This window comes from Aspergillus japonicus, assembly GCF_003184785.1.
Source record: "Aspergillus japonicus CBS 114.51 unplaced genomic scaffold BO86scaffold_80, whole genome shotgun sequence".
In the NCBI taxonomy this organism is placed as follows: Eukaryota; Fungi; Ascomycota; class Eurotiomycetes; order Eurotiales; family Aspergillaceae; genus Aspergillus; species Aspergillus japonicus.
In genome coordinates this window covers 16878-43993 of record NW_020291717.1, presented here as the reverse complement: position 1 = coordinate 43993, position 27116 = coordinate 16878, and the positions used below count along the sequence as shown (strand labels likewise).

Below are 27116 nucleotides of genomic sequence, written 5' to 3'. Positions count from 1 at the left end.
AATAGAGACGGACAGAAGCAGACAGAAGCTCTCTGTTGCTAGTCGGTTGGCGCCTACGTAGTGCATGCACATCAAGCCCAATGCACTGGGTGAAGGTGCATACAGCAGAATGGGATCATGACGCCCATTGAACAAAGGTCCAGACTGGGACAGAATTAAGAAGAATCCTCAGAATTCTCCCAGACTACTCCGTTCAGAGCATCTCCCAAGCGTCTGCACAAAATCGCATGGGATACGATACGTCTCTCCTGAGTTGAGTCCTGAATCCTCAATGGCGTGGGTGATTGCCTGCCTGCCAATCTGGCTGGTTTAGGTCGGTCGCTTGAGTGGTTCGGTGGGCCTCTCATCGTCATCCCTATTTCACTTCCGCCAATTGTCCAGCCCACTCTTTCACCTCCCCAGTTAAGGCCATCACGAAGGGGGCCGACGATACACATAACAATTCATGAAGCGGGTACCGAAAAAAAGAAAACAATAGGGGGGGGAAAGGGTGAAGATGGAGGAGCACCCAGGTAGCAGAGCAGCAATCTGTGACCGATGTGTTGGAAATATTGATTGATCTGGGCTCAAGGGGGTCTGCGTTTCTCTTTTTCTGGAACCTCGGGGAATAATAGTACTGATGGACCCGACTATTGGAGGGAAGCTATCCCATCTTTCATCCTATTAATATCCCTCAGGGATCGCTGGCAATGGCAGGTCGGCGGCTCCTTGTCAAGCTTATCATCACTGTTGGCCCATTGCCTGTTGACAGGGAGTCGAAGGTAGCACATGATTGGTATTTAAGCCAAGAGTCCGTGTAGACGTGAATCTGTAAATTTGGCGTGGAGATACCATAAAGGGGGAGGTGGGCAAGGAGCCCTGAGATGGCGACAATCTTCATTCAACATTCTCAGCCACAACCAACACCACCGCAACAACAACAGCAGCACACTGCAGTCATGACGCGGGACCCGTTAGAGCTTGCAGGCGGCAGCTCACCTGACCACCAGCAACACAAGTTGCCGGCCCCGACCTGACGATGGCTGAGTCACCCGCTCTGGGTTGAACCCGCCGGCGGCATCGGACCATCTCCCCATCCGGGGCCGACGCATCACATGATCGGCCAGTGCCGTGCCAACCACTTCCCATTCAATGTCGTCATTGGTCTTGACAGCCGTGGGAAGTTAGGTAATCCAGCACGAAAGTACCACCAGCCCAAAGTACTACAAGTACCTGAACAGAGCTCGCCTCACGCTGCATCGTCCTATGTACCTTGTCTTGTCACTGTCACTATCACCATCTGACACATCCTCTTCCAACCGATAACTCCCACCTTTCACCTCCTCCTCACTCCTCACATCCCAACCACTTCCCGCTCAACCTACCTACTCAACACCATGCTCCGCCAATCCATCACCAAGCCTCTCACCAGCACTGTTATCAGCCGCTCCTTCTCTGCTCTTGCCCCCAGAATGGCTGCAGGTGATACCGGTGCTCCCCGCGCTGGCGGTGTTCAGTCAAGGTACGTTCAAGGCCAATCCCATCTCATCCACCGCAAGCATCCCAATCCTCTTTACAACACTGCTCACAGATGACATCATCATCATCATCATCTTTCTCCTCCCCCCCCCCCCCCCCCCAACACCAATTCCAAAGCCAAGGCTAACCCGAATCCCAACCCAGCGACTCATTCCAGAAGCGTGAAGCCGCCCAGGAAGGCCGATACATCCACGAGAAGGAATTGGAGAAGTACGTCCATCAATCAGCCAACCCATTTCGTTCTCAACCCACACTTCTTTAACCCGAATACTAACCTCGACCTTCCAAACAGGTTCCAGAAGCTCAAAGCGAGCATCAAGGCTCAGCGTGAACACCTTGACAAGCTCGACAAGCACATGTAAGGGCTTCTTCCATTCCGCTCCGACAAGAAATCTCGTCAAAAACAAACCTTGACTAACCTCGATTGTTCACTTCATAGCGACGAGATCACCAAGGAGCAGGGCGGCGAGCAGAACTAGAATTTACGTTCACACTACTCCCCAATACCCAACATCCTCTATATCTTTCGAAGGTGACCTGTCAGCTGGGTCTACTACATAAGCCTCGTGTTTCCTCATTTTGTTTCTTCGCGCCTATTATATCCCCGCGAACGTGTCACCCCCCCTCTCTGTCTGTCCTTGCTTCGTAACCGGAGCGATATTTGATGAATATGACTTGTATGTTGATGTGATCGTCATGCTTTTTGATATTAGCATACGGTGCAGCTAGGTAGTCTATGCTGAGACGTCAATTATACGGAAGCATTCGATTCTTCGCTGTGTTCTATGTGTAAATCTATCATGATTATACCTACGGTCCCACGGTTCCGTTCAAGAACGCATGGATTATCCACTCGATTGACTTCTACATATACCGCCGTACAAGGCATACGAAGTGGCTTCTAGGTAGAATGATACTTTATTATTCTTCATTATCCATCCCATCCCATGACAAATCCGACGCAACCACAGTCTCAAGTGCAAAACGAGTACTCCGATAAAAGCATTTCTCGGTGGATACAAAACTGCAGAGTAAAAGCCTAGCGCAAACGTGAAGAAGCCCCCACCAGTATGAAATCAAAACTCCACTGCATTATGTTTAGCGCCGTCCCATGTAAGACCGATAGAAATCATCCGCTGCGCTACCGCCCATCGTCGAGTTACCCAGTCCTCCGTATCCAAATCGCGAAGACAGCGACTGACCCGCCCGCTGCGCCTTGGCGACCTTCTCGTGGAGCTCGGTGGTGCCTTGGTCAATCGTTTGAAGCTGCGCAAGGTGGGAGTTGAGAATGCGGACGATTTGAGAAATCTGTTATTTTTGTGGGTTAGTATCAGGCAAGAAGCGTTATAAAAGAGTACAGAGTGAATACGCACCGGCTCATCAGCCTTGCTTGTCTTGCTCAGAGTAGCAGAGGCACTGTTGACTTCTTCAATCATGCTGGTAAGATCCTTGCCCATCTCGTCAAGGCGCTCGGAAAGTCGCTCAGCAGTCTTATAACTATAGTTGTTTTTGAATCAGTGGCTGGACAAAGATGGACTGAAGAAGGCAACTTACGTTCGCTCACGCTCTTGATCCGGTCCTTGGAGAGATTCACCAGGATTGAGCTGCTTGGACATCATCTCATCGACCTCACGCTCGTACCGGTCGAGCCATGAGCTCAGTTCGTCCTGCTGTCCCTCGACGGAGGCGAGCTGGCGTTCCACTTCTTGTGTGGCTCGTTCGGCATCCACGGTGCTACCATAAAGCTTCTGGACCTTGGTGCCATTCTCGACGAGCATGCGGTCCCATTCGGCAACTTTCTCGGCTTGTTCGCGGAAGTCCTTCTGGTACTTGGTGAGGTCGGTGGCCCAGCGAGTGATAATCTCATCCATAGTCTTGTTCTTTAGGCGGGACTGGGCGGGAGGGGTGGGGCCGGCCGTGGAGGCGCCGAGGCCGCTGGCGCCTGTTGCAGGCATGGTAGTCGACGGCGCGGGCTTGTCGGTTGCGGTAGCTGCAGGTGTGGTAGCGGGTTTAGTGGAGGGTTGGGTCGCAGCGGGCTTGTTGAACAACCCGCCGGTAGCAGGGGCAGTGGACTGGGTGGTTGTTGAGGCAGCAGTAGCTGTGGTGCTTGGGGTCGTTGTGGTTGTGCTCGTCGCGGCAGCTCCGCCAAGGTTAAACAATCCGCCGCTAGGAGCAGCTGGAGTGCTGGAAGGGGTGGCTGATGAAGTCGCTCCGCCGAGTGTAGGGAATAGTGATTTTTGAGGAGTAGAAGAGGAAGCAGCGGGTGTGGTGGAGGATGTGGTGCTGGTAGTCGGGGTACCTAGCGATGGAAAGGCAGGCTTTGTCGCATCGGCACCGCTCAGTGGCTTGAAAGCAGGGGCAGCACCTCCCGCCGGCGCGGCATTGCCAAAGAGAGATTTCGGGGCACTGTCATTGGTAGTAGTCGCGGGGATTGTTGTTGTGGATTCGGCAGGCTTGTCTTTGTTCGCGTTTCCAAAGAGACCACCGCCCGTGGTTGCCGAAGGGGTTGCGTTGAACAATGGCTTTTGGGCCGGGTTTGACCCGAAAAGACCGCCGCCAGTCGACTGCGGCTGTGTAGCGTTGGCATTACCGAACAACGAAGGAGCGGTGGGCGCCGCGGTGGTCGCCGAACTGGTGGTGCTCGTGGCAGCCGGGGTGGAATTGGCGGCGGGAGTTGGGTTCAATCCCCCAAACAGAGAGTTGGCGGGCTTTTGTGCCTGCTGAGCTCCTCCGAAGAGAGAAGGCGCTTGACCGGTAGTTGCAGGCGGGGGCCCAGCAGGCGTAGTGGACGAAGCATTTCCGAAAAGGCCTCCTCCCTGTTGCGCCGGGGTAGCTGTGGCATTGCCAAACAGAGGCTTGGAGGCGTTGTTACCAAAAAGTCCACTGGTAGCAGTCTGTCCCGAGCTGGGAGTTTCGGTTGTTTTGTTTGGGGTGGCAGAAGCGTTAGAACCGAATAAGGGCGTCGACTGGCCCGTGGCTGCTGGCTTGCTCGCAGCGCCAAAACTGAATGGGGAGGCGTTACTGTTGGCAGCAGCAGCTCCAGCATTACCGAAAAGAGGTGTAGATGAACCGCTTGTCGTAGTAGCTCCTACATTACCAAAGAGCCCACCGCCGCTGGGAGCACCAGAATTTGCGCCTCCGGCGGAACCAAAAAGACCACCCTTGGAAGCGCCGCTGGAGGCGTTGGAGTCGAAAGAGAACATACTCATGGCGACGAACCGAAAGTTGAGGGAAAGTGAGGGATATGGGTTTGACAGGGCTACCCTATAGAGACAATGAAACAAGTCAGTCTCAGACGGGGAATTGAAGGAGATGAAAAGAGTCCAAACAGACAGAGGGATACTGACTGCGCCCGGAAAAGAGGTCACGGAAGCGCCCTCTGAAAAGCAAGAAGCGCAACTGATTGAGCCGAGAGAGCGGAATCCGCGTGCTTGACAAGCAGAGACAAAATCAAGGTCAGCAGCGTGGTGGCAGTTGAAGCTGGGAATCTCCAGACTTTCTGCCGCTTCTACTCTTTGGGCGGCGGACAGGCGGCTGAAGGAAGCAACATCGGGCGCTTGTGGCGGCTGGCGGTTAGGCCACAAGGCTCATAATCAGGCATTAAAGAACAGCATGTCTTGCTGCCTCAGGCCACGGTCGAGACTCGCATCGACCCCGACGATCACGGCTGAGACGACCTCATGCACCTTCGTCTGGCTATTACTCGCCCCCCCCCCCAAGTCCTCTTTGCCTCCTAATCTCTTACAACACGGACGACAGCATCTAGAAATACATGCTCTATCGTTGGAATCTTATCTGAAAGCTCCCCTCCTCAAATGTCGGACCGGATTTCCCGTCCATCCAGTCCATACTTGGAGCCTCCAAGGAAGACCGTGGAGTTGGAAGACTCCGGTGCTCAGGACTCCGGTAAGCCTCTTTGCAAGCCCACCACCCTCGCAATTTGGACTGGCCCCTGGTCGCGGGAGCTCCTAACAATTTCTATGACATGATAGCCGCCAACAGCGACGATGAGCATTTCTCTGATGCCAGCGAGGGTCATCAACTCCCACCTTCCCGCCCCTCCTCCTCCGCCGGGCGCGCATCCCCTATTCCCTTAACACGAGTGGAACGAGTCGATGAGAATCCAGCACATGGCGAAGTCCCCGGCACGGCGGCATATGAGATTCGAACTCAAGACGCTGTTCCGGATCAAGTCGAAGTCGTCCCTGATGGATCCCGCAGTCGGAGCACTTCGACATCCGGGCAGCAGCAACGACCGATGACGCCCAGTTCTCCGATTCCCCGGACGGTGGTCGAAAAGGTGGATCTGGATCAACCGAGCCACGGGGATATACCTGGTACCCCGGCTTACGAACTAAGAAGAGCGGATGCGGTCCCAGACGTTGTCGTGAAAGCTTCAGAGTCGGATGCTGCGCCCATCCCCGAATCCGTTTCCATTCTTACTGATACACCCGTCCCCGAGACGCTGCTGTCTCAAGTCAACTCGCCTACAAACGACGAAGAACAATCGCCACAAGTATCATCAGATGACAACGAAGAATCACAACCACATGCTCATCGGGCAAAACCCAGTGACCCGCAGCCGGATCAAACGGAAACGGTCACCGCGGCGCCCCCAGGTAAGTCGGGTTTCTGTTAACCACCAGCATAAGATTTCAGGGACGATTGACCAATGCAGACTCGCCTGCAAGCCATCGAAGTCACACCCGCCGGAAATCATCAGTGACGGGCGAAGAGTTTGGGGAAGAAGAAACGCCTGGGGGTGGTGCAGACGACTTCGATGATTTCACCGAGGGGCAAGACGACATGGGAGACTTCGACGACGCGGACTTTGGGGACTTTGACGACGGCTTCCAGGAGCCAAGTGCAGCGGTCCCCGTGGATGTCGAAGTCTCGCAACCTCCCACGCCGCCCTCTGTTGTATGTGAAACAATCTTCCTTCCGGGCCCCCTTGCTAACGACTCCCTCCAGCCGACCCTCCTCGATCTAACCACCTACCAAACAATCCCCGACCTCTACGCGGCGCTGGACGACCCTCTCGATCAACTCTTCCCCTCCACAACATCGCCATTACCATCTTCCAAACCCGAACCCATCCCCAACGCCACCGCCATCTTCAGCACCGAACGCTCCCTCTCCCTCTGGTCTCAACTCGTTGCTCCCCCACCTCTTCAGCCTCAGAACTGGGTGAAATCCCGCATCCGCCGTCTCTTCCTCGTCTCACTCGGTGTCCCCGTCGACCTCGACGAGATCCTCCCCGCCTCGAAACAGAAGAAACTCATCCTCCCCTCCCTCACCATCTCCGCCAACACCTCCTCAACCGCCACGCCTAATACCGCCTCTCAAAACCCCGGCACCGGCACCCCAACCCACGCAAGCTCCCACTCCCGCTCCCAGAGCCTCGCCGCCAACGCCAACCGCAACAGCGTCCAAAGTACAGCCGGCAGCCCTGGCGGCACGCCCCGCAGCACCGCCGCCCGTCGAAGACGAGAAGCCTCCCCACCACCAGAGCTCGATCTCTCGGCCGTCCGCCGCCTCTGCGCCACGACAGACGCGGCGCTCGGCGGCCTGACGGACGGGGAACTCAAGGGCCACGTCCAGGAACTGGAATGGGTAACGCTGCGGGCGAGTTCGGTGCTGGAATACTGGCTGAAACGGCTGGACGGGCTAGTAAGCGAGAAAGAGGCATTTGAAGGCGTGATTGAAAATCTCGTCAGTCATGCAAGGAGAGTAAGGAAGTAGTACGGAGGAGTAGACCACACCAAACATCTACCGACGAGATGATTTCTTTATCTTATAGCTTATAATAAGGATGGGGACTTGACAAAGAGTGACCCGAAAAGTCAAAAGAGTGATGGATATCCGGATGGATGCGGGCAAGATACAAATGATCGGTTCTAGGACGGGGGTGGTGATATTTGGAGCTCCAGGAAACGGGGGACACAAAGTTCTAATTTTATTGGTAATGACATGATATATACCTGATGCATTCTTCGTGTTAGAACTCCTAACCACTTTGAAATATTCGTGTGCGCTGTGGCTTGGTTTATGTTCGGCGGGTTCGGATTCAGTAGAAGTAGACCTGGTAGTGATCATTTGGTGTCTGCGCGGTTGGAAGAATATGCATAGTACAGCACAAATCCTCAGAGACAAATCGGATCTCAACCATAATCCCTACTTCATATGATGGGGAGCGTTTATTCCGGCTGTTCAAGTAGAACTTGACTCATTTCGTTATGAAGGACACTCTTGAAGGTGGTACATATTCCGCCTGGTCCACAAAAGATCATGATATGTTACTTTAAGTATTTACACTGTGCTCGGATACACATTCTAATCGCACCAAATGTACCAACTTGAACTCATTCATGTGGAGAATAGCCTTTTTGGGGGGGGAGCAGAAAATTTGCATAATGTTCCTAGGTTCACCCCCTAGGTCACTAGTTGTGAATCCCAGTGTATGACCAGGGCATGTTACATGCTACTTATCAGAAAGGGACGAGCTCCGAAACAGTTGAAACTGACTTTTTGCTAAATTTTGGGTCTGTACCTGCCTAAGCGAGAGCGCTATAGCCACAAAATCGTCATCCCAACTCCATTCCCATTTAGAAATACAAATTAAACATAGAGTAACACGGATTGGGGGTATCGTGGAGAAAGAGCTCTTTCTGCTTGAACGCTGGGGGGTAAGGAGAGGGAGAAATAAACGGGAAACAGGAAAAGAAAGAAAGAAAGAACGAAAAGCATGATTCTTCCAGATCTGGGCACCACCTGGCGTAATCATAAATTAACTTCAGATGGACGCCATACTTTGAGTTATTCCACCAAGTGAATCACCTCGGCAGCTCAAACGATGCGCCAGAATCTTAATCAAGGTCAATCACTTCCGGGCTCGCGCTTGCTGTCCGAATGGGCTGGAACTTTGTCTCCGGTGGTGCCATCTTTGGTCTTTTCGGGAGAGGACTGTCCAGGCCCGTGGAGGAGCGTTTGAAGGTTGGAAGCTCTGCTTCAGTGACCACAGTCCAGGAGCCATCGAGGGTTACCCGGATGGCGCGGGCGTCGTCGAGCTGATTCGTGCGCACTAATTCGTTGTGCACGTCAACCATAAACTCATCGCGTACCAACATCTGTGGACGAGCGTCACGCTGACAGATCGGGCAGCGCCAGTCGTTGGGCAAGGCACGCGGCCCGGAGACGGCGGCCCGAGTTTGTATGAATGTCTCGTGGTCGAAACATTCGGAGTGAAGACAAAGCTGTCCACGGACGGGTTGCTTGAACACGCGAGCAGTAAAGGGGTCGACAAGATTGATCATAAGGTCGCTACTAACCACATGGAGGTCATCGTCTTCATTATCATTAGAGGAGGACTGCTCAAGACGCTGGTGAATCTGGCGACAGGACTCATCCGCATCGAGAGTCTGTGCAAGAGCCATGACAGGCTCGAGAGCGGCGATTTGAGCGATCTCCACGGCGGCGGCGTAAAGTTTCTCCTTCTGCTCGGCAGCATCGCGAATGAAGTGCAACGAGATTTTGTTCTCACCCACTCGCAAATGAGGGGTTATGTCTAGAGGTACATCCTTCTGATGATGAAATTTCCGACGTACAAAAAGTTCAGTGTCATTGACGAAGATATAGATCACGCTGGGCCAGGCGCACTCGGCCCGACTCCAAGTAGATTCGTCGATTGGGAGTTTTGTGTCGGGCGAGACAGATATACAACGCATCCGATAGAGCTGTTGACCGTCCATTAATACACGAACGGGATGGGAAACTTCGCCAGAACTCATTTGCGAGGGAGCTGGAAGGCGGTCCGCAGCCTCTTGTGATAGGGTGAAGGACCAGTGAAACTGGCATTCGAAGCGGCCTAGTGGTGTCGGCGTGAGTGCGAACGAATCAAGATACTGAAACAGCTTTGTCTCTTGAGATTGGCCTGTAGGGTCCCTTCTGACTAGCTGGTGAGCCGGTTCTCGAAGATGGACCTGATGTAATGCATCACGCAGAGGATGTAAGGGCGGAGCGTTGGCTGGCATTATCGCTGCAGACGCAGGGAGGAGCAACTGTGACGTGGAAGGCTTAGTTGATGTTAGTGTTGGAGGAAGCGCCCCCGGTCGCGAGGTCCGACGCATCGTGAGTATAGCTTGCTGAGCAGCTTCAGCCTGTACAGGCGGGCGACGAGGACGACCTGAACCTCGAACCGGCGACACCGCGGGAGCAGGAACCAAGCTCGGAGAAGGAATAGTGACAGACATGTGAGCCGTGGTGGGTGTCAGGTTAGGTGTATGAGTATGCAAAGCCGGGGCTGGCGCAGCGGGAACAGGTGAGGCTTGTGTGGATTGTGGGGAATGGCCGGCGAGAGGTGGGGTGGGCAGTAATAACACTCCCGGCGTGCGAGCCGAGTGAATGGATCGACCTGCCTGCGGGGGAGCTGAGACAATCACGGGTTGAGGGGCAAAGACAGATTCCGGTGTGTGGGGGGGAGGGTAGCCCATATTGACGTGATATAGCGTTAGGATCGCATCGGTCTCCTTGCGGGCGCGCGAAAGTGGAACAGATGCTCTCATGGCCTCAGCCAGACGGACCTCTGTCAGGGCAGCGTCGTGCCGAAAAATCTCGGATAGACGTTCTTCCCGCTTGTTCGGGCCGGGGATACGGCGCGTCAAGGCCAGGAAGATGGTATGATGCAGCACATGAGAGCGCAACGCGAAGTTTTGAATCAGCTCCTCAATCAGAGGTGGTAGGCCTCGCTCAAGAATACGCGCCTCAAATGCATTCCAGCGGCGGCCAAGCATGGCCAAGGCAGTCATGGCCTGGGAAAGAGCAGCCATCCACCACGGCAGGCGCATCACATCGGCAATTGGCGCAGGAAAACATGAGGCCCATAGAAGAAACTGCGGCGACAGACGTGCATTGTCGACCAGCAGCTGCCCTAGTACCTTCAACCCAGCGAACTGGTCTTCGGAGAAACGCTGCAGCTGCGCCAGTTCGGCGGGAGCATAGGAATCTAGACTATATAATTGATGAATCACTAGATAAATGAGATCCCGACACGATAGGGCATCGTGGAGCAGACACAGGCGAGCGTTCTCCAATGTCACGGATACGGAGGCATTTCGTACAGGGTTTGAGGCGAAATCATCCAGCTTCTTTAAGCTGGCAGGAAAGTACGAGGGATCCCCATTGAGTTGAGGTGGATAGATCGAAGAAAGGTCCGCGACATGTGTAGGACTGGCTTGTTCACTTGCCGCGGTCGATGCGCGAGTGCTGGACCTAAGACGCCTTGGGGATTCACTGGGTGTCCACGGTGTGATAGGGGGCGTCATGGACGGGGCAATGGAGGGCGTAGGGCGCGACGAGGGAACAGGCGCTGCAGCCACATTCCGAAGCGGACCCGGCCAAGGTTGAAGCTGGCGTGAGGAAGTGGGATAGTCAGCGACGAAGAGAGGAATTGTCGCGGGAGGAGCAGGAGTAGGTGGTGGTGGGGTTGGAAGGAATGGTTGCGATTGAGGAGGCGGCGGAGGAGGCGGCGGCGGCGGCGGCGGAGGGAGAGATCTGGCGGAAGGAGGAGGGATCGACAGGCCAAGGGGACGTGGACGTGGATGTGGTGGATGTGGTGGACGTGGCTGCGGATGTGGACGTGTGCGGAAAACATTTAAGGATGGTGAAGCAACAGGAACAGGAACAGGAACAGGAACCCCAACAGGCGGGGAGGCATTCATCCAGGCTGGTCGGGCGCCGCCTAGAAATATGTGGGCGGTGGAGTTGCTCGACTGTAACGCGGGTTGATTTGCGGATGACATGATGCATGTTTTGTTGGCAGTCCTAGCTGTTGTTGGATGATTCCGATCACATAATACGGAGGATACATCAATTTGGATTCCTTTTCTTTGTCTCCAATCGATATAGAGAAGCAGGACTGGAAGGAGAAAAAGGAAGCCACAAAGTAGACTCGAGAGAAAGAAAAGGAGGGGAAAGACTCAACCACCTTCAATCCCAGGCAAGCAAACAAAAGAAGGCCAAAGACCACATGTCAATTCTCCCTCCAGAAACTATCTTAAACATCTAGAAGTGAAGATGAAACCAAATTGAATAGGAGTAAAAAAAAAAAGATGACATTGAGTAATTCACAACTAGCCGAGATGAAATATGAAATGATAGACTGTGCCACACTAACTAAATAGCTAAACTAACTACTGCTACAAGTGCAACAGTAGGTAAAGTAGTGAATAATAGTTCGCTCAAGCTTGACCAGGGTACGGAGTACTCCGTAGATAATGATGTGTGTATACAAGAAGAGTAAGGCAAAGACGATAAAGGCCGAACATTCCCCAACCAGGCTGGGTTTGGATACATCACAAATCACGATGGGCTGAATGCGATCCATCATTACCCGAATGCAGGGTGTTGTTTCGGGCAGTGTCTTGACCTGTCAATTAGAGGTGAGCCAGTTGTATGACTAGAAGAAGACTTAGTTGATGCTAAAAAGTAGTAGTGGTGGTGGTGGTGGTTATTGAGAGAATATGGATTGTTGAATGAATGAATAAATGAATGCATGAATGCAGTCATTGAGGAAAGGAAAGGTATATACTTCCAACGGTATTTACATTTACATACCTAAGTTTAGAGTAGAGATAACCTACTCGGAGGTGTGAGCTTCTTCCTTTCTTCTTCCTTCCTTCTCTCCACACCTTCTCGATCAACAACAATTTAATTGATATTTATTTACTTCCCCCATTCCTAATCAGTGGACATCATCCACTTGGGACTTATGATACTCGTAGTATCATCCCATCTAGATATACTCATCCTATACTCCGTACCCAGTACTAATTATAACCAGATTAATCTTAATTCTGCCCGACCAGCACAGAATTCGTTCCCCGCTCCGATTCGTGGTTCGTCCGTCTTGACGCTTGCCAATTCAAACTGTTCGCTTTCTGCTTCTCTTGCTTCTTCTGCTTGCATCCTTTTCTCCTCCTCTCGGGCATTCTCTCTCTTCTTCTTTTCTTCTTCTCTTCTTTGCGTTCCTCAGCTTCACTCTCTTACCCTTACCTACCTACTTACCTACTATTTACTTTATCTATCAAATTTTCTTCCGGCAAAACCCACCCTTTCTGTTTAGCTGCAATCCCCTGGGCAAGGACCAACTGATCGACATCATTTTGCCCACTACTGCCATCATCCTGCATCATCGACTCCTCTCTCTGTCTGACTGGTTCTTTCAGTCCAACTTAACTCTCATTCCCTGTGTCAACCGACTAGTACCTACCGGACCTAAACTTATCTTCTGCTGTGTCTCTCTCCGTCTTTCCGTCACTATATACTTCCTCTTCCCGCACTCGCAATCCCTCCGTTCATTCTAGACCATCTTTGATCTGGGCGGCGGCCCCATGCCCGGCACTTGAGTCTCACTTTCTCCTCCTCCCCGCACCCTTCTCTCGGCCATTACGCCTCCCACTTATCCCCCTGCCCCCCAATGGCCCTCGCCGCTCCTCCCCGCGGTGTTATACCCGGGGATCTCCTGCTCGTTGTCCGTGAGTAATGTCATTCTTATTTATTTATTCTAATTTCTGTTACCTTGCTTTCGATGGCCTTGCTCACCTGCGCAGATGATTTCGATGCCCGCGGCCCCGACGAGCTGACCTTGCGACGCGGTGAGAAGATCGAATTGGTTGAGCTGGATGAGGGCTTTGGAGATGGCTGGTATCTAGGCAAGGACTTGACCACCGGTTCGACGGGTCTGTTCCCTGGAGGTAGGTTGTTTAAGAGTTCAATTCTGTCTACCTACCATTGAGCAACCGAACACTAACAATCAATTAACCAGTATACACCACTGCCGCTCCAAAGATCCGCACTCGCCCTCCTGCCGAGAGCACGGCGCAAGCGACGACCGAACACTCAACAGACACCGATGGCACTGCTCCTGACGCCGAAACGCTTCTCAGAAGCGGCGAATCCACCCCTCAAGTCTCGCGCCATACCAGCATCTCCGACCTACGCGCCCCCGAGGTGCCGCGGTCGCCCCCGCAACAGCAGCAGCCACAGCAACGTTCCGCCTCCTCCCCCTTGCCGGCTGCCAAGATGACCCTTGAAATCCGACAGGCACTGGAGGGGCAACATCGCAATGGCCAAGATAGCCCTGTCATGAATGAGACCCTCAGCGTGATAGATGAACACATCACTGATCTCAGTACGCCACGGCATAGTGTAGCCGACCGAGAGCCCTCCGTCTTAAACGACTCCGCCAGCGAGTATAGCAGTCATCTCGATCACCGTCGCTCCTACATCAATGGTCATGAAACTGATGAGGAGGAAGAGCGGCAGCCACAGGAGGCCCAGGTCCGACGCTGGTCTCCTGCCTACACGGCCCGGCAGCTGCGCCAGCTAGGCATTGAAGACAAGCACTGTGACATCTTCGAGGAGCAAGAGATTAGTGGCGAAGTTTTACTCGATATGAACCAGGACTTTCTTTTTATGAAAGAGTTTGACTTTGGGGTTATGGGCCGTCGTTTGAAAACCTGGCACAAGATTCGCACCTTCCAAGACCAGGTCAAAGTTGGCCACAAGCAGCCATCGCCGGCAGTGTCACCAACTCAGCCGCGCAGCTCGCTGGCGGCGGTTCCTGGCTCCCCAGAGCGCACACGCAGTCGAACTGGGCAGACGGCGCCTTTGCTACCGCGCATCCCGACTTTGCGCACGTCGAACACGCCCCATCCTCGACTGGTCAGCAACACCGTTCCCAGTACCAACAGTGGATCGCCGATCCCGTCGCAAGGCTCTTCATTTATGGATCACTCGCGTCGCCCGTCTGCTGCGTCCGTGCGAGAAATCAATCATTCGCGTCGACACTCGTCTATCGATGCGACGACTCGTTACTCGGGAGTCGTCGATGGCTCACCAGGACCCACACAGCGCGGCTCCTTTGACCGCGCCTGGTCGTTGTCGACGGGACCCCAGCAACGCCTTCCCACACGGCCGGGCACATCGGCCGGGACGTCGACGGGCACTTCTCCGGCATTAGAGACGGGGTTCGTCCATACGGGTTTCCACCATCCAACCCAGTCGAATGGCTCAGACACGGCAGCTGCAACGCCCGATGACCTTGATCGCGGATATTTCTCTGGCCCCGAGGGGGACACCCGCAAACAACGACGACTGTTGCAGAAACGGCAATCTGCCGCCGGGAGTGCTGATGCGCGCATCTCACCGGTCCCCGGGGAGCCCCTTCGGGTTGCGAAGCGACATTCACGTATCAATAGCATGGACTCGATTCGAGAAAAGGCCACGCAGCCCATTGCCCCGCCTAACAAGTCCTACACAACTCCTGCGCCGAAGGGACGACTTCGGAGTCTCAGTACTCGTCTGGTAGATCGTCGAACACCGCAATCGGCTCCCGTTTCCGCGATCGAGGACCGTTCTGGAGGGTCCAGTCTGTTCGGTCCGCTGTTTGGTGGGAAGTCGGAGAGCGATACACCCCGTTCGTCTCAGCAATCAACTAAGATTGGTGGCCCGAAATTCCGTCGCGCCGTAGGCCTCCGAGCTATGTCGGACGTGGTGAGCAAGAACGTCGATACAACCGCTGCGCCGCCGTCCCCGGTTCGGGATCGAGATCCCGCTCCGCCCCGGACTGGTTCCACGACCCCTTCGACCACGAAGAGTTCTGAACGGTTGAGTACCGACGGCTCCGGTAAGGCAACGGAGGGAGGTCTGTGGCCCCGCTCCCGCCCGTCCGTCAAGACTGGCCCCAAGTCAAAGAAAGATACCAGTGCCTACATGCGTGGGTTAGAGAAGAAGTCTCCGCAAGAGCAGATGGCAGGATGCGACTACGTTGGCTGGATGAAAAAGAAGTCTCCGAACCTGATTACCACCTGGAAGCCACGGCTCTTCGTGCTGCGGGGTCGCCGGTTGTCATATTATTATTCGGAACAAGATACAGAGGAACGAGGATTGATTGACATCACTGCGCATCGCGTGCTACGCGCCGATCACGACCCTATGGTCGCGCTGCATGCCACAATCACCGGTTCTACCGGGTCGCCAACCGCCCCTGCCCCCTCGGTTCAATTGGCCGACGGGACCTCATCGTCCGATCCCATTCCAAGCATCGAGGCACCACGAGGTAGCAAGTCCGGCAGCGAGGGCCCGTTTTTTTTCAAGCTGGTACCGCCCAAGTCGGGCTCGTCGCGTACAGTGCAGTTCACTAAGCCGGCAGTTCACTATTTCCAAGTCGACAATGTGCAGGAAGGTCGACGCTGGATGGCTGCTTTGATGAAGGCGACCATTGAGCGGGACATGGACTTGCCAGTGGAGACAACGAATAAGCAGCGTACCATCAGCCTGAAGGAGGCGCAGTTGATGAATCAGCGGCCTCCGGCTTTGATGGTAGGAGCAGCAGCTGGAGCATCCGAGGGTGTGGCGCCCGAGGCGACGGAGAAAGAAGATGCGTCTTTGAAAGCATCTTCGGAGACCACCGACGCGGAGACAGCAGCTGAATCGTTGGAAACACCCGAGGAACGAGGCCTGATGATCAAGGGGCTCGATTTGGACGGCGAGCCTGCCAGCAGCGACGGCAATGAGGATGGTCTCAAACTGTCGAAACCTTTAGAAGTTGACACTGGACCTGCGTCTCTACTTCCAGATTCGATTCAAAGCTCGCAGTGATGCAGCATGGGGTTTATAATTTTCCATTCTTCCATTCTCCCCCTCACATTCTCTTAATATCTTCTTGTAGTGATGACGGCGAGCTCGCTTGGCGTTGATGTGATATACCCATTGGATTTTCTTTCTAGGCGGACTTGAAATGGTCCGCGAGACTTGTGATGAGTCGATAGCTTGATTAGATACTGGATTGAATGAGTTATTGTGTGGCTTTTCCTTTTCGAAATTCTGCATTGTCTACGAAGCTTAGTTCAGATGCTCCCTTTATTAGAAGCATGATTAATGAAACGGTAGTTGGAATCATATTTCCAACTACAGCCTACCTAATCTATAGTCTACCACCTAATAACACATTCGTCTCCAAGCGTAGAATGAGCTCTGTTCACTACCAGCTGAGTACCAGAAAAGTCAACTGATAACGGCGATAGCGTGAGGATCGGCAGGCCGAGACGCGCAGGCCCATCGACTTCCCGCCGCATCGACCAACTTTCCAACAACCTCACGCCCTTCTCAATAATAATGCCTGTCCCTGATGCCTCTGTCTTTCAACCACACTCCTTTACTCAATTTTAATGTTCCTCCGAACCCTTCTCTGCCGTCTTTTGGTGCTGCTCGTCCCGCTGGCCGTGACGAGCAGCCTGTATCTATATCTGTATCCCGTCGTCCACGGCTGCGCCTTTCCTCTGCCGCATCATGACTCGCACTCTTTCTCGAATACCTTTTTGGCCACTGCGCGACAGCATTTAACCATAGACGCTGAGCCCGCACCAGCAGCGCCATTCCGTCTTCTTGTCCTCGCAGATCCTCAAATAGAGGGCGACAGCTCGCTACCTAAGGCAGAAGATGAGCTGCCAGCGCGTCTGCGACACCACTGGGGGCAGATACGGGCTGCCCTGACCTCTCCAGGTCTTTCTCTAAACTCGACCTTAGCCACTGATGCTGAGTCTACGTCGGACTCGATCTCCAGCAACGCTTCAGAGACAGACTCCAAACCGATTCCCAACCCCGACATCAACACTCGCGCACCCCAATCGACCCCGTTCAAGATCAACCTCCCCGCCACGCAACAAGCCATCACCACCGCCCTCCGCTCCCTCCTGCACACCGATCTCCCCCGCACCCTCAAAGCAGCGCGCAAACGTCTCGACCTCTTGGGTAACGACTACTACCTCGCCCACATCTACCGCACCCTCCACTGGTGGTCCCAGCCCACCCACGTCACGGTCCTCGGCGATCTCATCGGCAGCCAATGGGTCAGCGACGAGGAATTCCAGCGCCGTGGCCACCGATACTGGGAGCGAGTGTTCCAGGGTGGTGTGCGGGGGGACTCGTTCATTCCTCCAGTCTCAGCTCCCCCCACCGACAGCGATGACACCACCAGATCAAATCAAAACAACGACAATGACAATGACAACATTAACAACAACAAGACCCAAAACAACAACAACGCCGACTTCGCCCTCAACCCCACCACCCACTCCTCCCCCTGGGCGAACCGCATCCTCAACGTCGTCGGCAACCACGACATCGGATACGCAGGGGACGCCAGCGCCGCGCGCATCGCGCGGTTCGAAGAGACCTTCGGAACCGTCAACTGGGACGTGAAATTCTGGCTCAACAACACATCAGCCTCAGCCTCCCACCGAAATATAGCCCCCCACCCCAACCCCCCACGAATCCACATCATCAACCTCAACTCGCTCACCCTCGACACCCCCGCCTACGGCCCCGACATCCAGTCCGCCTCCTACGACTACCTCAACGCCCTCATCACCGACCGTCTCGCGCCGGTCACCGACCGCTCCACGTTTACGTTGCTGCTGACGCACCTCCCGCTGCACAAGCGGGCGGGTGTCTGCGTGGACGCGCCGCATTTTAAGTTCTTCGAGGAGGATGATAACGCCGAGGATGGGAAGGAGAAGCGGTGGTTCGCGGGCGGATTGCGCGAGCAGAATCATTTGAGTGAGTGGGTGAGTGGGAATGGGGTGTTGGAGGGGGTGTTTGGGATGAGTGGGGAGGTCGCGGAGGTGGAAGGCGGCGGGTGGGGAAGGAAGGGGTTGGTGTTGACGGGGCACGATCATGAGGGTTGCGATGTTTTGCATTTTGTGAGGAGGGATGGGGGGTTTGACTCGGACTTGAGAGATGAGGGTGAGGGTGAAGGCGAGGGTGCGGAGGAGAGTGAGGACAAGGGCAAACGCGAAACTGAGGATGCTGCTGCTGCTGCAGACCCCGAGCAAAGGGACTGGAAATGGGACGCCAAACGCTACTCCGCCGCGCAGGAGGCCGCCGCTACTCCTCCCTCCACGCCCTCCATCCGCGAGGTCACCATGCGCTCCATGATGGGTGCGTATGGCGGGTACGCGGGCTTGCTGTCCGTGTGGTTTGACACGGACAAGCAGGAGTGGGAGTATGAGATCCAGATGTGCGCGGCCGGGGTACAGCACATCTGGTGGGCGGTGCATGTGGTGGATCTGGTGACTGTCGGCGTCGTGGTGGTCGTAGCAGCACTACGCCTTCTGGCGGTCGTGCGGCGGTCGAGGAAGTCCCAGGAACGGACAGATGGTGGGAAAGGTCGGCCGCAGGAGGTCAAGGCATAAAACTGTATCTATAGCAGGTGGATACACACGCGCGCACACACGCACGCACGCACGCACGCACACATCTATATACATCTTAGACATCAGGTATAGTAAGCACATCAAGTACTTAGCAAGCATAGATCATGATATACCATTAGAGACGTTCAACCCTCAAAGACGTATGCATTCACATGAGTATTATACGGAGTCAATGATTACGGGTCCTTGGAAGATGGACTACATCACTACAACGAAAGTGCCTACAGCAAGAGAGAATATAACTTTTTTATGAATTCATTTTCATTTTATTCGAGGTCATAGATATGAATTGGCAACCCCCACCCATGATTCCGAGCTTTGGTATCGTTCCCCAAATCCGCCTTGTCACGCACCCGCATAAAATTCAAGGCTTTTTTTACATGACAACACCGGAGTTGGAGGCGATACGCTGTGAAGAAGGTCAACTGTTAGCAATTGATTTTTTTTTTCTGAAAGGGGCGGAGAGTAACGTACAGGCCAAAGCTCAGCGGCCTCCTTACCGACGGGACCGGTGATGGCAGAGCCCTTCATCTCACCCTTGGCGTTGACGATCTAGCAGACACAAGAATTAGTCTATCAGCCGGATTTGGCGCGAGCCAGGAGGTAAAACTTACAACACCAGCGTTGTCCTCGAAGTAGAGGTAGATACCATCGGCGCGGCGCCAGGGCTTGCTCTGGCGGACGACGACGGCGGGCATGACCTTCTTACGGAGCTCAGGCTTTCCCTTCTTGACGGTGGCCATGACCATGTCTCCGACACCGGCAGCGGGGAGACGGTTCAGGCGAGCACCGATACCCTTGACGGAGATGATGTAAAGGTTGCGGGCACCGGAGTTGTCGCAGCAGTTCATCACGGCGCCACTGTTGTTGCGACTGTTAGTGGTTTTGATCGATTTTGAAGTGGTTTGGATTCGGTGACGGGGGTCGTTGATGTGGTGTGTAGAACAAATGCTGGATGGATCGATTTTCATCGGGGATGGGAGCATTCGATGCACACGTACCAAGGAAGACCCAGGGTCATCTTGAGCTTGTTGCCGGAGGGACGCCTGTGAAAAAGAGGGACATGGTCAGCTTTGGTTGATTGTCGATGTAGTCGTTGTAGTGGTTATATCGAATAACCCCCAGCTCGCATCTTCTGTTCCTCACCCCCTGGGAGAAAAATTGCATCCTCAAGATCCATTCATCCTATAGCGTTGCCCTGTCCGATGCCGGAAACCGTCGTAAAAAAAAAAAAAAAAGGACATCGAGAAAAAATCATCGTCGTCGAGTCTTGTCGGTAACACTCATTCCATCTTTCGAGACAGACAAGAGGGAAAAGTCGAGCACCGAAGCCCCCACCTGTCGCTGGAAAGTCCGAATGGGAGGCGCTTTTCGAATCGTATCCCAGCTCTTTTGTTTCCGGTCTGACTGCTCGATCTTCTCTTCTTCCTTTGATCACCAACAAGGAATAAAAAGCCTTTCAAGCGCCAACATCCCAGTAGTCGATGGAGAACGGTGCGATGAAAAAACTTGTCGTCCACCCCAAATGCCGTATCCCAGATCATTCAGAGTTCCACCTCTTGCGATGCAATTTTCCTCCCTCCCCTTTCCCTTCTTCTCCTCCTCCTCCAATACCTCATTTCACCTCCCAGAAAACATAAACGGGGACGGTGGAACTCACGGTCTCTGAGACATCTTGGCTGCTGTGTATCTCTAAACACGGGGTTGTCGGGAGAGATGGAGAATTGGGCGATGGACACAACGACAACAAGGTCGAACTCGAGCTTCGTTCTCTCAGCGGGCGGGCGTCGGGGGGGGTCGCACGGCGGGCGTGTGGGCGGTCGGGGCGGTCGGTCGAATCCTCGCTTAGTGGGCGCGCAAATTCAGTGGGCGAAATCTTGGCGGAGAGACTCTGATTGGTCGATACCGGAAATGCCCTAGGGCTAGTCTGCTAGGCTGACTGAAGGTCATGTGACTCCAGTCCCAAGATCACGTGGTATAGCAACTATAGCTAGGGCAAGGATGCAGGTAAGGGAGATCATACTGAAAGCTCGGTTAGAAAACAAGTAAATAAGTAAATTATGATTGTCCCTCTACATGGCAAGGTGATGGCTGAAAGATTGACTTGATCACTAATCAATACCAATCTGTGACAATTATTCTTTGCATGTTTGCATGGCTGTCGTTCGTCTCTACCACTTTTATAAAGGGCAATATAGGCAACAAAGGTGGTTCTCGTCGAGCAACCTGTATGTGCCTTCCAATACACATGAACATCCTATATCATCATGCATTCGCCTAGTACATACATCTTCGAAAGAGTAAAAAAAGAACAGAAGCAAAAACCAGACCAGAGATATATGTCGGAATTAATTCCCATGCAGAAGATCGCAACCAGAAACACCATTACTGCCCGTCCCTTGCGCCAGCAACCCCCGAGATTACAGGAGCCCCCTTAGTCCTCACTCTTCGTGGGCTCGTCAGGCTGTGTTGCTTTCGTGACCTCCTTGGCTCCGTCACTCGTCTCCGACTCGGCCTTAGGAACAGTCGAGTCGCCCTTTGGAGCCTCGGGGCTCATATCCTTCGGTTCGCTGGCTTCGGCTGACGCAGCCGCTGACTTAGCGTTTTCGACCTCGGTGGTCTCGGGTTGCTGGGTCGTCTCTGTCGAGGGTGACTGGTTCTTGGCAGGGGCTGATGAGCCCTCAGGTGCGATGGTCTCAGGGGCAGAGGTCTCTACGCTAGGCTTCTTCTCCTCGCCCTTGTTCTCTGCTTCGGCGGCGGCGGGTGCGCTCTCAGTCTGTTCCGGCCTAGGCGCCTCATCTTCCGCATCTTCCATTGTCGTATCTTCATCCTGGGGTTTGGGGGATGGTTGGCGAGAGATGGGCGCTGAGGGAGCAGCTTGATCCCCAAGTCCATCATGTGCCAGTTCCATAGCATCTGCACCTGATGCTGCCTCAGCTCTGGCGGGCAGGTCAGCGGCCGCGGGCGAAGCCTGCGCCCCAGTCAATGGCTCTGGAGCTTCCGTCATCTTTGTATCGGCGGTCAGGTCCATGTCGTCGTCGGGGATTGAGGAAGCGTCGACAGGGGTGGCCATGCCGCTCTCCGGGCCCGAATCAGCAACGTCCAGATTCCGATAGTTAACCTGGTTTCTGCGCTTCATCGACTGGGGCTTGCGGTGCACACCATTGGCCGCATTCTCATCCTCGTCTTCACTGTCGCTGAGCTCGCCGGGCTTTTCGATGTACTGGTCAAAGCGTCGCTTTGTGTAGCGCTTGTCCTTGTTCTCATCTTCGTCCAAATCATCCAGAATCGCATCCGCTTCGTCGTCCATGCCGTCCACAAGAGACTCCCGTGGTACATCAGTCATTTGCACGGAAGGCGCAAAGGCCGTGCGCTTAAGATTCTCCACAACTTGCGTCCGGATTTTGTCGAGGTATTCTTTCGTGTTGGCATTGTCCATGTTAGAGGGCCGCACATCCAGTTCGTAGTCGGGAGCAAAGTACTGCACTTGTTAGTTAAGTGAACCAAAATTCGGATTGTCGATCTTACCTCGTAGTAGTCGTTATAGGGAAGCTCCGCGGTCAAATTGTCTCCCACAAGGATACCGGTCTCAAACGCCCAGGTTCGAGCAACGTTACGCATCGTGTAACCACCACCGCCAAGAATCAGAGTGGGCAGGTTGAAGCTCTTGATAAAGTTTACGCAGTTGGCGTGACCGCGCATACTGAGGTTAAAGCACCCCAGACGATCACCTGAGAGACTGTCACCTCCGCACTGCAGGACCACGGCTTCGGGCCGGTACCATTCCATCACACTCTTGATAACAGGCTCGAAAATGCTCTTGTACGAAGTATCGTCGATACCGTCACGAAGGGGGAAGTTGACAGCGTAGTGCTTGCCCTGGCCCACGCCGATATCGCGGAGCTCACCGGTTCCCGGGAAATATTCACCATACTTGTGGAACGAGACTGTCATGACGCGGTCGGTAGTATAGAACGCTTCCTCGACACCGTCTCCATGATGAACATCAATGTCAACATACAGCACTCGCTGCTTGAAACGCAGCAGCTCCAAGATGCCAAGAACAATATCTACCACCCAGTCAGTAAACGTCAAGGTTAGGCCCAAGATTCTTTCTTTGGCTTACCATTCACGTAACAGAAACCACTAGCTTCGCTCTTCTTGGCGTGGTGAAGACCACCAGCCCAGTTGACCGCGATATCGCATTTGTTCCTGTTCAACCGTGCCGCACCCTCCATACTACCTCCCGCGCTAATACCGCAGAATTCAAAGAGCCCGTCAAAGACAGGGCAGTCGTCACCGACGTTGTACTTGCTCTGTTCTTTGGCAAAGGAGTCCATATTATCCGGAGTCACCTTGGAAAGGAAATCGATGTATTCGTCGGTGTGGAACTGGGTCATTTCGTATTTGGAGGCCGGTTTCGCACGCTGTGGCGATCTTGCGGTTAGCACCTCCCCAACCACCAGACAGTGAACAGGTAGACTCACGTAGATTTCCATCTTCTTGTAGAGACCATAGTTCATAACAAGACTATGCGTCATCCTTATGCGATGAGGCTTCATGGGGTGGCCCGACACATAGGCATAGTTTCCGACGTCTGAGTCGTAGAAGTAGGCGACCTTCTTACCGCGGTCCCCCGACCCGTTGGTGATAGGGTCCAAAGGAGGCAAGGAAGTCGACATGTTGGAGGTCAACGTGTAGGTACACGAGACGGATCCTCACGCAGTTTATGAGTTGGGGAGTTCTATGGATTGCGCGGTGTTTTCTCGGTCCGATCACAACGGAGCTGAATGAGATGAAAAAGGAAGAAAATGAAATCAGACCAAGGCAAGAAGCCAAGTCTGAGTGACAGAAGGTATCCCCTCGTCAATCAACCTAGCAGATTGATTGTGGTCGCGGGATTGGAACAAGAAAGAGGCATTCCCAATAAGGCGGGCGAACGATATAAAGATGGGGAACGGGGACAAGAGAGGGAAGGGAAGGAGAGACGCAAAGGCGGGAACCCCGAGCTGCTCCACCGCCTTCGTCAGGCTTCTTGGAAGCTCGACCGATGGCTTCACGCTTGAGTTGCGCCGCTCACCACTCATCTTCCCGTCAACTCCCCGCTACTCACTCTTGCCTCCTTAGAACCATTAAGATCTCATTACGACCCCGTCATCTCAAGCGATTTACTCCGCGCTCCTCTGCAGCTCCAAACCCGTTTATTCCATCCGTTTCCTCTGTCCTGTTGGAGCTTCCGCCCAGGAAGACATCCGGTGTCGTCTTTCCATCTAACTTACCTAAACTCACATCACCTCATCAATCATGGACCGTCTCAATAGAATGCTGCAGGCTGCCCAGGGCATGGGCATGGGCGGAGGAGCTCCTGGTGGCGTAAGTCCCTCAACTCCGATTGCTTGCTGTTTCTATCCAAGGCTAGCATGCCGCCCTCCGCCAGGCTGCGGAATCGCCAACCACCGCTGCAGCGATACTTTGACAGTGATAGCTAAATATATCTAACCTAGGATACCCCCAATCTGATCGATAACTCCGAAACCGTTCACATCTCGTCGCTCGCTCTGTTGAAGATGTTAAGGCATGGTCGCGCAGGTGTCCCTATGGAAGTCATGGGTCTCATGCTGGGTGAATTCGTTGATGAATACACGGTCCGGGTGGTTGATGTCTTTGCTATGCCCCAGAGCGGTACGGGTGTCAGTGTCGAGGCGGTGGATCCTGTCTTTCAGACCAAGATGATGGACATGCTGCGGCAAACTGGACGGTTAGACGAGACTCGAACCGGCTCCCGGCTTCAACCTCACTGACAATCTGTTGTGTATAGGCCTGAAACCGTCGTTGGCTGGTACCACTCCCACCCTGGTTTCGGCTGTTGGCTTTCGTCCGTCGATATCAACACCCAACAATCATTCGAGCAGCTTACCCCCCGTGCCGTGGCCGTTGTCGTTGATCCCATCCAGTCCGTGAAGGGCAAGGTCGTCATCGATGCTTTCCGTCTCATTCAACCTCAGACCGTTGTCATGGGACAGGAGCCCCGTCAGACCACCTCCAACCTCGGTCACCTGAACAAGCCTTCCATCCAGGCCCTGATTCACGGCCTCAACAGACACTACTACAGCATTGCGATCAACTACCGCAAGACGGGTCTGGAGGAGAACATGCTGATGAACTTGCACAAGCACGTCTGGACGGAGGCACTGCAAATGAAGGACTTCCACGACGAGGGTGAGCACAACGTCGAGCGCATGAAGCAGCTCGTCAGTCTGGCTGAGGGCTATGAGAAGCGGGTCAAGGAGGAGACGGAGTTGAGTAAGGACCAGCTCAAGACGAGATATGTCGGAAAGGTCGACCCGAAGAAGCGTAAGCTATATACTGTACTCCCGACTTGTCGGATTAGGACTAACCCCGTATCACAGACATCGAAGACGTCAGTCAGCAGTTGATCGAGGATAACATCGTCGCAGTCTCCCGACAGATGATCGATAAGGAGGCATCCGTGGCACGGCAATCCAATGGAACCGAGTCCCAGAACGGCGCTGGTATGGAAGTGGACGAAGAGCTCTAAGCATGTATTAAGCTTCTGATCAACGTATAATATCTGTCTCTGAATGCATACCACGAGTGAAAGCGATTTTCTTCTTACTGGACAGGCTTCATGTGCGGAGACGGGCGGTAGAGTCCTGGGCTTTGGAAATTACTAGCTACGAATGATGTTAACGTTACAGTAGCGATCGAAGTCGTGCGGACGCCAGGGACAGAAACTCATTGCAGAATGACTTCAATTCGTATACCAGGCGTAAACCATGAAATCGCTAACCAATCTAAAAGATCTAATCTATGATGCAAAGAACGTCCCTATGTGTTGAGCACATCCCACAGCATCCATCCGCCTCGTCCGAGTCGGCTTATATCGTACGATATTTATGCATGTGTGTATATGTATCAAATCGTCTCTCATCATGATTCGACAACCGTAGCCGTCTCCGGCATGAGCGTCTCGGGTATGAAGCCCGCAGGCATCATGGCCTTCAAGCGAGCGAGCTGCTGTGCCCGGTGCTCCTCCGCTTTGGCCTCCTGCGCCTTGAGCCCGTAGGCGTCCTCGTCGAACTCCTCGCCGTCGTAGTCCGTCCACCCGCGCTCGGGGCCCCAGGCGATCTTCTTGTGCGCCGCGCGCGCCTCGTGCAGCAGGCGCTTCATCAGGCCGCCGCTCTTCCGCACGGACGGCCAGCCGTCGAACTCGACGTACTCGAGGTTGGGCAGGCGGGCCAGGACCTCGTGCAGGATGTTGCCGGAGAAGTTGGTGTAGAAGTCGCGGGAGATGCGGAAGCCCTCGAAGACCGGGTGCGAGGGGTCGACCTCGAGGAAGACCTTGAGGGTGCGGATGCGGACCATCTCCTCCAGACCCAGGGCCGGGGTGACGCGCCACGCGGTCGGGGGGTCGGTCCAGCTGGAGCCCAGGATCAGCTCGATGGTGGCGATGGAGGGCCGGTACTGCGGCGCGATCGCCCGCACCGTCGGCATCTTCGAGTAGTCCTGCAGGTGGAAGAGCCGGAACACCTGCGTCGCGTAGAAGTAGTCGGCCGCCTCGCCGTGCAGGCGCCGCGACGCCAGGAAGAGCGCGATCCGGTGCGACGCCGGCGCCAGCGGCGGGTTCTTCTTCGACGAGGCGCCCACGCTGCCCGCCGCCCGCTGCGTCCGCCGCCGCTTCGGCGTGAAGAGCACGTAGTGGTACACGCGCAGGCGGATCTCCGAGGGCAGGTCGAAGAACCGGAAGGGCTCGATCGGCGCTTTGCCTTTCTTCCGCTGCGGGCGGAGGTTCTTCGAGGCCTTGCTGGGCGGTGGTGCACCACCGCCCAGGTTCAGTTTCTCCAGATCTCGGGCGAGAGACGAGGTCATCTTGTAGATGATATATGTATGTGGTCGTGTCGGGTTTTCTCTAAGGTTTGCGGCTGGGAAAAGTTTATGCGTATGCGGCACGATACGAAGAATAAAAAAGGCAGATGAGATCTTTTTTTAACCGAGATAATGCAAGCTTCGGTCATCCATCGCATCGCTACATTCAACGGCTGGATTCATAGGATGACATGACCCTGGATGGGAAGCGGATGCAAATGGATCGAATCGCTGACAACAACTACTTAGCCGAGGAGGCAAAAATCAAGAGGATTATATCCCACTAACGGGGCTGCAGCTGCAGAGGAGACCTTTGCTGCGGCTCTTGGGTGTGGGATTGAAGCAGAACTTCATTGGTCTCCCCAGCTAATACAACCCGGCATGCATTTAAGTGGCACGAAGGGTCAAATTTGTGGACTGGGTTTCAACTTTCATTTG

At 54.2% G+C, this 27116-nt stretch overlaps 10 protein-coding genes across 10 annotated transcripts; 5 read left to right on the top strand and 5 right to left on the bottom strand.

The window, feature by feature from the left end:
* Positions 1-1376: 1376 nt before the first annotated feature.
* Positions 1377-1997, top strand: BO86DRAFT_404022 (uncharacterized protein; the record flags this gene model as incomplete). Its single annotated transcript, XM_025673971.1, has 4 exons — positions 1377-1501; positions 1663-1728; positions 1811-1876; positions 1958-1997. 4 exons carry the CDS (start codon positions 1377-1379, stop codon positions 1995-1997), a joined length of 297 nt encoding a protein of 98 aa, XP_025523001.1.
* A 421-nt stretch (positions 1998-2418) lies between these two features.
* On the bottom strand, positions 2419-4993 carry BO86DRAFT_392915 (putative nucleoporin Nsp1). The gene is made up of 4 exons (XM_025672915.1): positions 4866-4993; positions 3073-4782; positions 2892-3015; positions 2419-2826 (listed from the first exon to the last, which is right to left on the bottom strand). The coding sequence occupies exons 2-4, from the start codon at positions 4725-4727 to the stop codon at positions 2617-2619; spliced, it is 1989 nt and encodes a 662-aa protein (XP_025523000.1). The 5' UTR covers positions 4728-4782; positions 4866-4993; the 3' UTR covers positions 2419-2616.
* Positions 4994-5333: 340 nt separating this feature from the next.
* On the top strand, positions 5334-7260 carry BO86DRAFT_324069 (DUF5102 domain-containing protein; the record flags this gene model as incomplete). The annotated part of the gene is made up of 4 exons (XM_025668458.1): positions 5334-5424; positions 5511-6152; positions 6197-6438; positions 6490-7260. 4 exons carry the CDS (start codon positions 5334-5336, stop codon positions 7258-7260), a joined length of 1746 nt encoding a protein of 581 aa, XP_025522999.1.
* A 1124-nt stretch (positions 7261-8384) lies between these two features.
* Positions 8385-9644, bottom strand: BO86DRAFT_324087 (MIZ zinc finger domain protein; the record flags this gene model as incomplete). Its single annotated transcript, XM_025668459.1, has 1 exon — positions 8385-9644. One exon carries the CDS (start codon positions 9642-9644, stop codon positions 8385-8387), a length of 1260 nt encoding a protein of 419 aa, XP_025522998.1.
* Positions 9645-12814: 3170 nt separating this feature from the next.
* On the top strand, positions 12815-16272 carry BO86DRAFT_232086 (putative polarized growth protein (Boi2)). The gene is made up of 3 exons (XM_025667013.1): positions 12815-13049; positions 13125-13268; positions 13340-16272. Exons 1-3 carry the CDS (start codon positions 12992-12994, stop codon positions 16174-16176), a joined length of 3039 nt encoding a protein of 1012 aa, XP_025522997.1. The 5' UTR covers positions 12815-12991; the 3' UTR covers positions 16177-16272.
* A 470-nt stretch (positions 16273-16742) lies between these two features.
* On the top strand, positions 16743-18671 carry BO86DRAFT_275549 (uncharacterized protein; the record flags this gene model as incomplete). Its single annotated transcript, XM_025667264.1, has 4 exons — positions 16743-17079; positions 17245-17516; positions 17604-18327; positions 18400-18671. Coding segments are annotated over 4 exons (1605 nt in total), but the record flags the coding sequence as incomplete, so codon positions are not given.
* A 363-nt stretch (positions 18672-19034) lies between these two features.
* Positions 19035-20606, bottom strand: BO86DRAFT_392910 (60S ribosomal protein uL14). Its single transcript, XM_025672914.1, has 5 exons — positions 20452-20606; positions 19793-19837; positions 19406-19652; positions 19266-19343; positions 19035-19200 (listed from the first exon to the last, which is right to left on the bottom strand). Exons 1-5 carry the CDS (start codon positions 20463-20465, stop codon positions 19168-19170), a joined length of 417 nt encoding a protein of 138 aa, XP_025522995.1. The 5' UTR covers positions 20466-20606; the 3' UTR covers positions 19035-19167.
* A 435-nt stretch (positions 20607-21041) lies between these two features.
* rpdA (histone deacetylase RPD3) lies at positions 21042-23740 on the bottom strand. The gene is made up of 4 exons (XM_025669297.1): positions 23279-23740; positions 22918-23218; positions 22320-22861; positions 21042-22272 (listed from the first exon to the last, which is right to left on the bottom strand). The coding sequence occupies exons 1-4, from the start codon at positions 23471-23473 to the stop codon at positions 21226-21228; spliced, it is 2085 nt and encodes a 694-aa protein (XP_025522994.1). The 5' UTR covers positions 23474-23740; the 3' UTR covers positions 21042-21225.
* A 55-nt stretch (positions 23741-23795) lies between these two features.
* On the top strand, positions 23796-25477 carry BO86DRAFT_392908 (proteasome regulatory particle lid subunit RPN11). Its single transcript, XM_025672913.1, has 4 exons — positions 23796-24164; positions 24296-24549; positions 24610-25145; positions 25202-25477. The coding sequence occupies exons 1-4, from the start codon at positions 24096-24098 to the stop codon at positions 25348-25350; spliced, it is 1008 nt and encodes a 335-aa protein (XP_025522993.1). The 5' UTR covers positions 23796-24095; the 3' UTR covers positions 25351-25477.
* A 98-nt stretch (positions 25478-25575) lies between these two features.
* On the bottom strand, positions 25576-27111 carry BO86DRAFT_392907 (uncharacterized protein). Its single transcript, XM_025672912.1, has one exon. It carries the CDS (start codon positions 26679-26681, stop codon positions 25743-25745), a length of 939 nt encoding a protein of 312 aa, XP_025522992.1. The 5' UTR covers positions 26682-27111; the 3' UTR covers positions 25576-25742.
* Between the last annotated feature and the right edge of the window lie 5 nt (positions 27112-27116).

Coding starts and splice junctions, on each gene's coding strand:
- BO86DRAFT_392915 (XM_025672915.1), bottom strand. CDS start 4,727: ATGAGTATGTTCTCTTTCGACTCCAACGCCTCCAGCGGCGCTTCCAAG. Junction 3,016..3,072: donor GATCAAGAGCGTGAGCGAAC/GTAAGTTGCCTT, acceptor AAACAACTATAG/TTATAAGACTGCTGAGCGAC. Junction 2,827..2,891: donor CAAGCAAGGCTGATGAGCCG/GTGCGTATTCAC, acceptor CAAAAATAACAG/ATTTCTCAAATCGTCCGCAT.
- BO86DRAFT_232086 (XM_025667013.1), top strand. CDS start 12,992: ATGGCCCTCGCCGCTCCTCCCCGCGGTGTTATACCCGGGGATCTCCTG. Junction 13,050..13,124: donor GGATCTCCTGCTCGTTGTCC/GTGAGTAATGTC, acceptor TCACCTGCGCAG/ATGATTTCGATGCCCGCGGC. Junction 13,269..13,339: donor GACGGGTCTGTTCCCTGGAG/GTAGGTTGTTTA, acceptor TCAATTAACCAG/TATACACCACTGCCGCTCCA.
- BO86DRAFT_392910 (XM_025672914.1), bottom strand. Junction 19,344..19,405: donor TCGAGGACAACGCTGGTGTT/GTAAGTTTTACC, acceptor TGTGTCTGCTAG/ATCGTCAACGCCAAGGGTGA. Junction 19,201..19,265: donor AGGCCGCTGAGCTTTGGCCT/GTACGTTACTCT, acceptor CCTTCTTCACAG/CGTATCGCCTCCAACTCCGG.
- rpdA (XM_025669297.1), bottom strand. CDS start 23,473: ATGTCGACTTCCTTGCCTCCTTTGGACCCTATCACCAACGGGTCGGGG. Junction 23,219..23,278: donor ACAAGAAGATGGAAATCTAC/GTGAGTCTACCT, acceptor AGATCGCCACAG/CGTGCGAAACCGGCCTCCAA. Junction 22,862..22,917: donor TGGTTTCTGTTACGTGAATG/GTAAGCCAAAGA, acceptor ACTGGGTGGTAG/ATATTGTTCTTGGCATCTTG.
- BO86DRAFT_392908 (XM_025672913.1), top strand. CDS start 24,096: ATGGACCGTCTCAATAGAATGCTGCAGGCTGCCCAGGGCATGGGCATG. Junction 24,165..24,295: donor GCGGAGGAGCTCCTGGTGGC/GTAAGTCCCTCA, acceptor TATCTAACCTAG/GATACCCCCAATCTGATCGA. Junction 24,550..24,609: donor ATGCTGCGGCAAACTGGACG/GTTAGACGAGAC, acceptor TGTTGTGTATAG/GCCTGAAACCGTCGTTGGCT.
- BO86DRAFT_392907 (XM_025672912.1), bottom strand. CDS start 26,681: ATGACCTCGTCTCTCGCCCGAGATCTGGAGAAACTGAACCTGGGCGGT.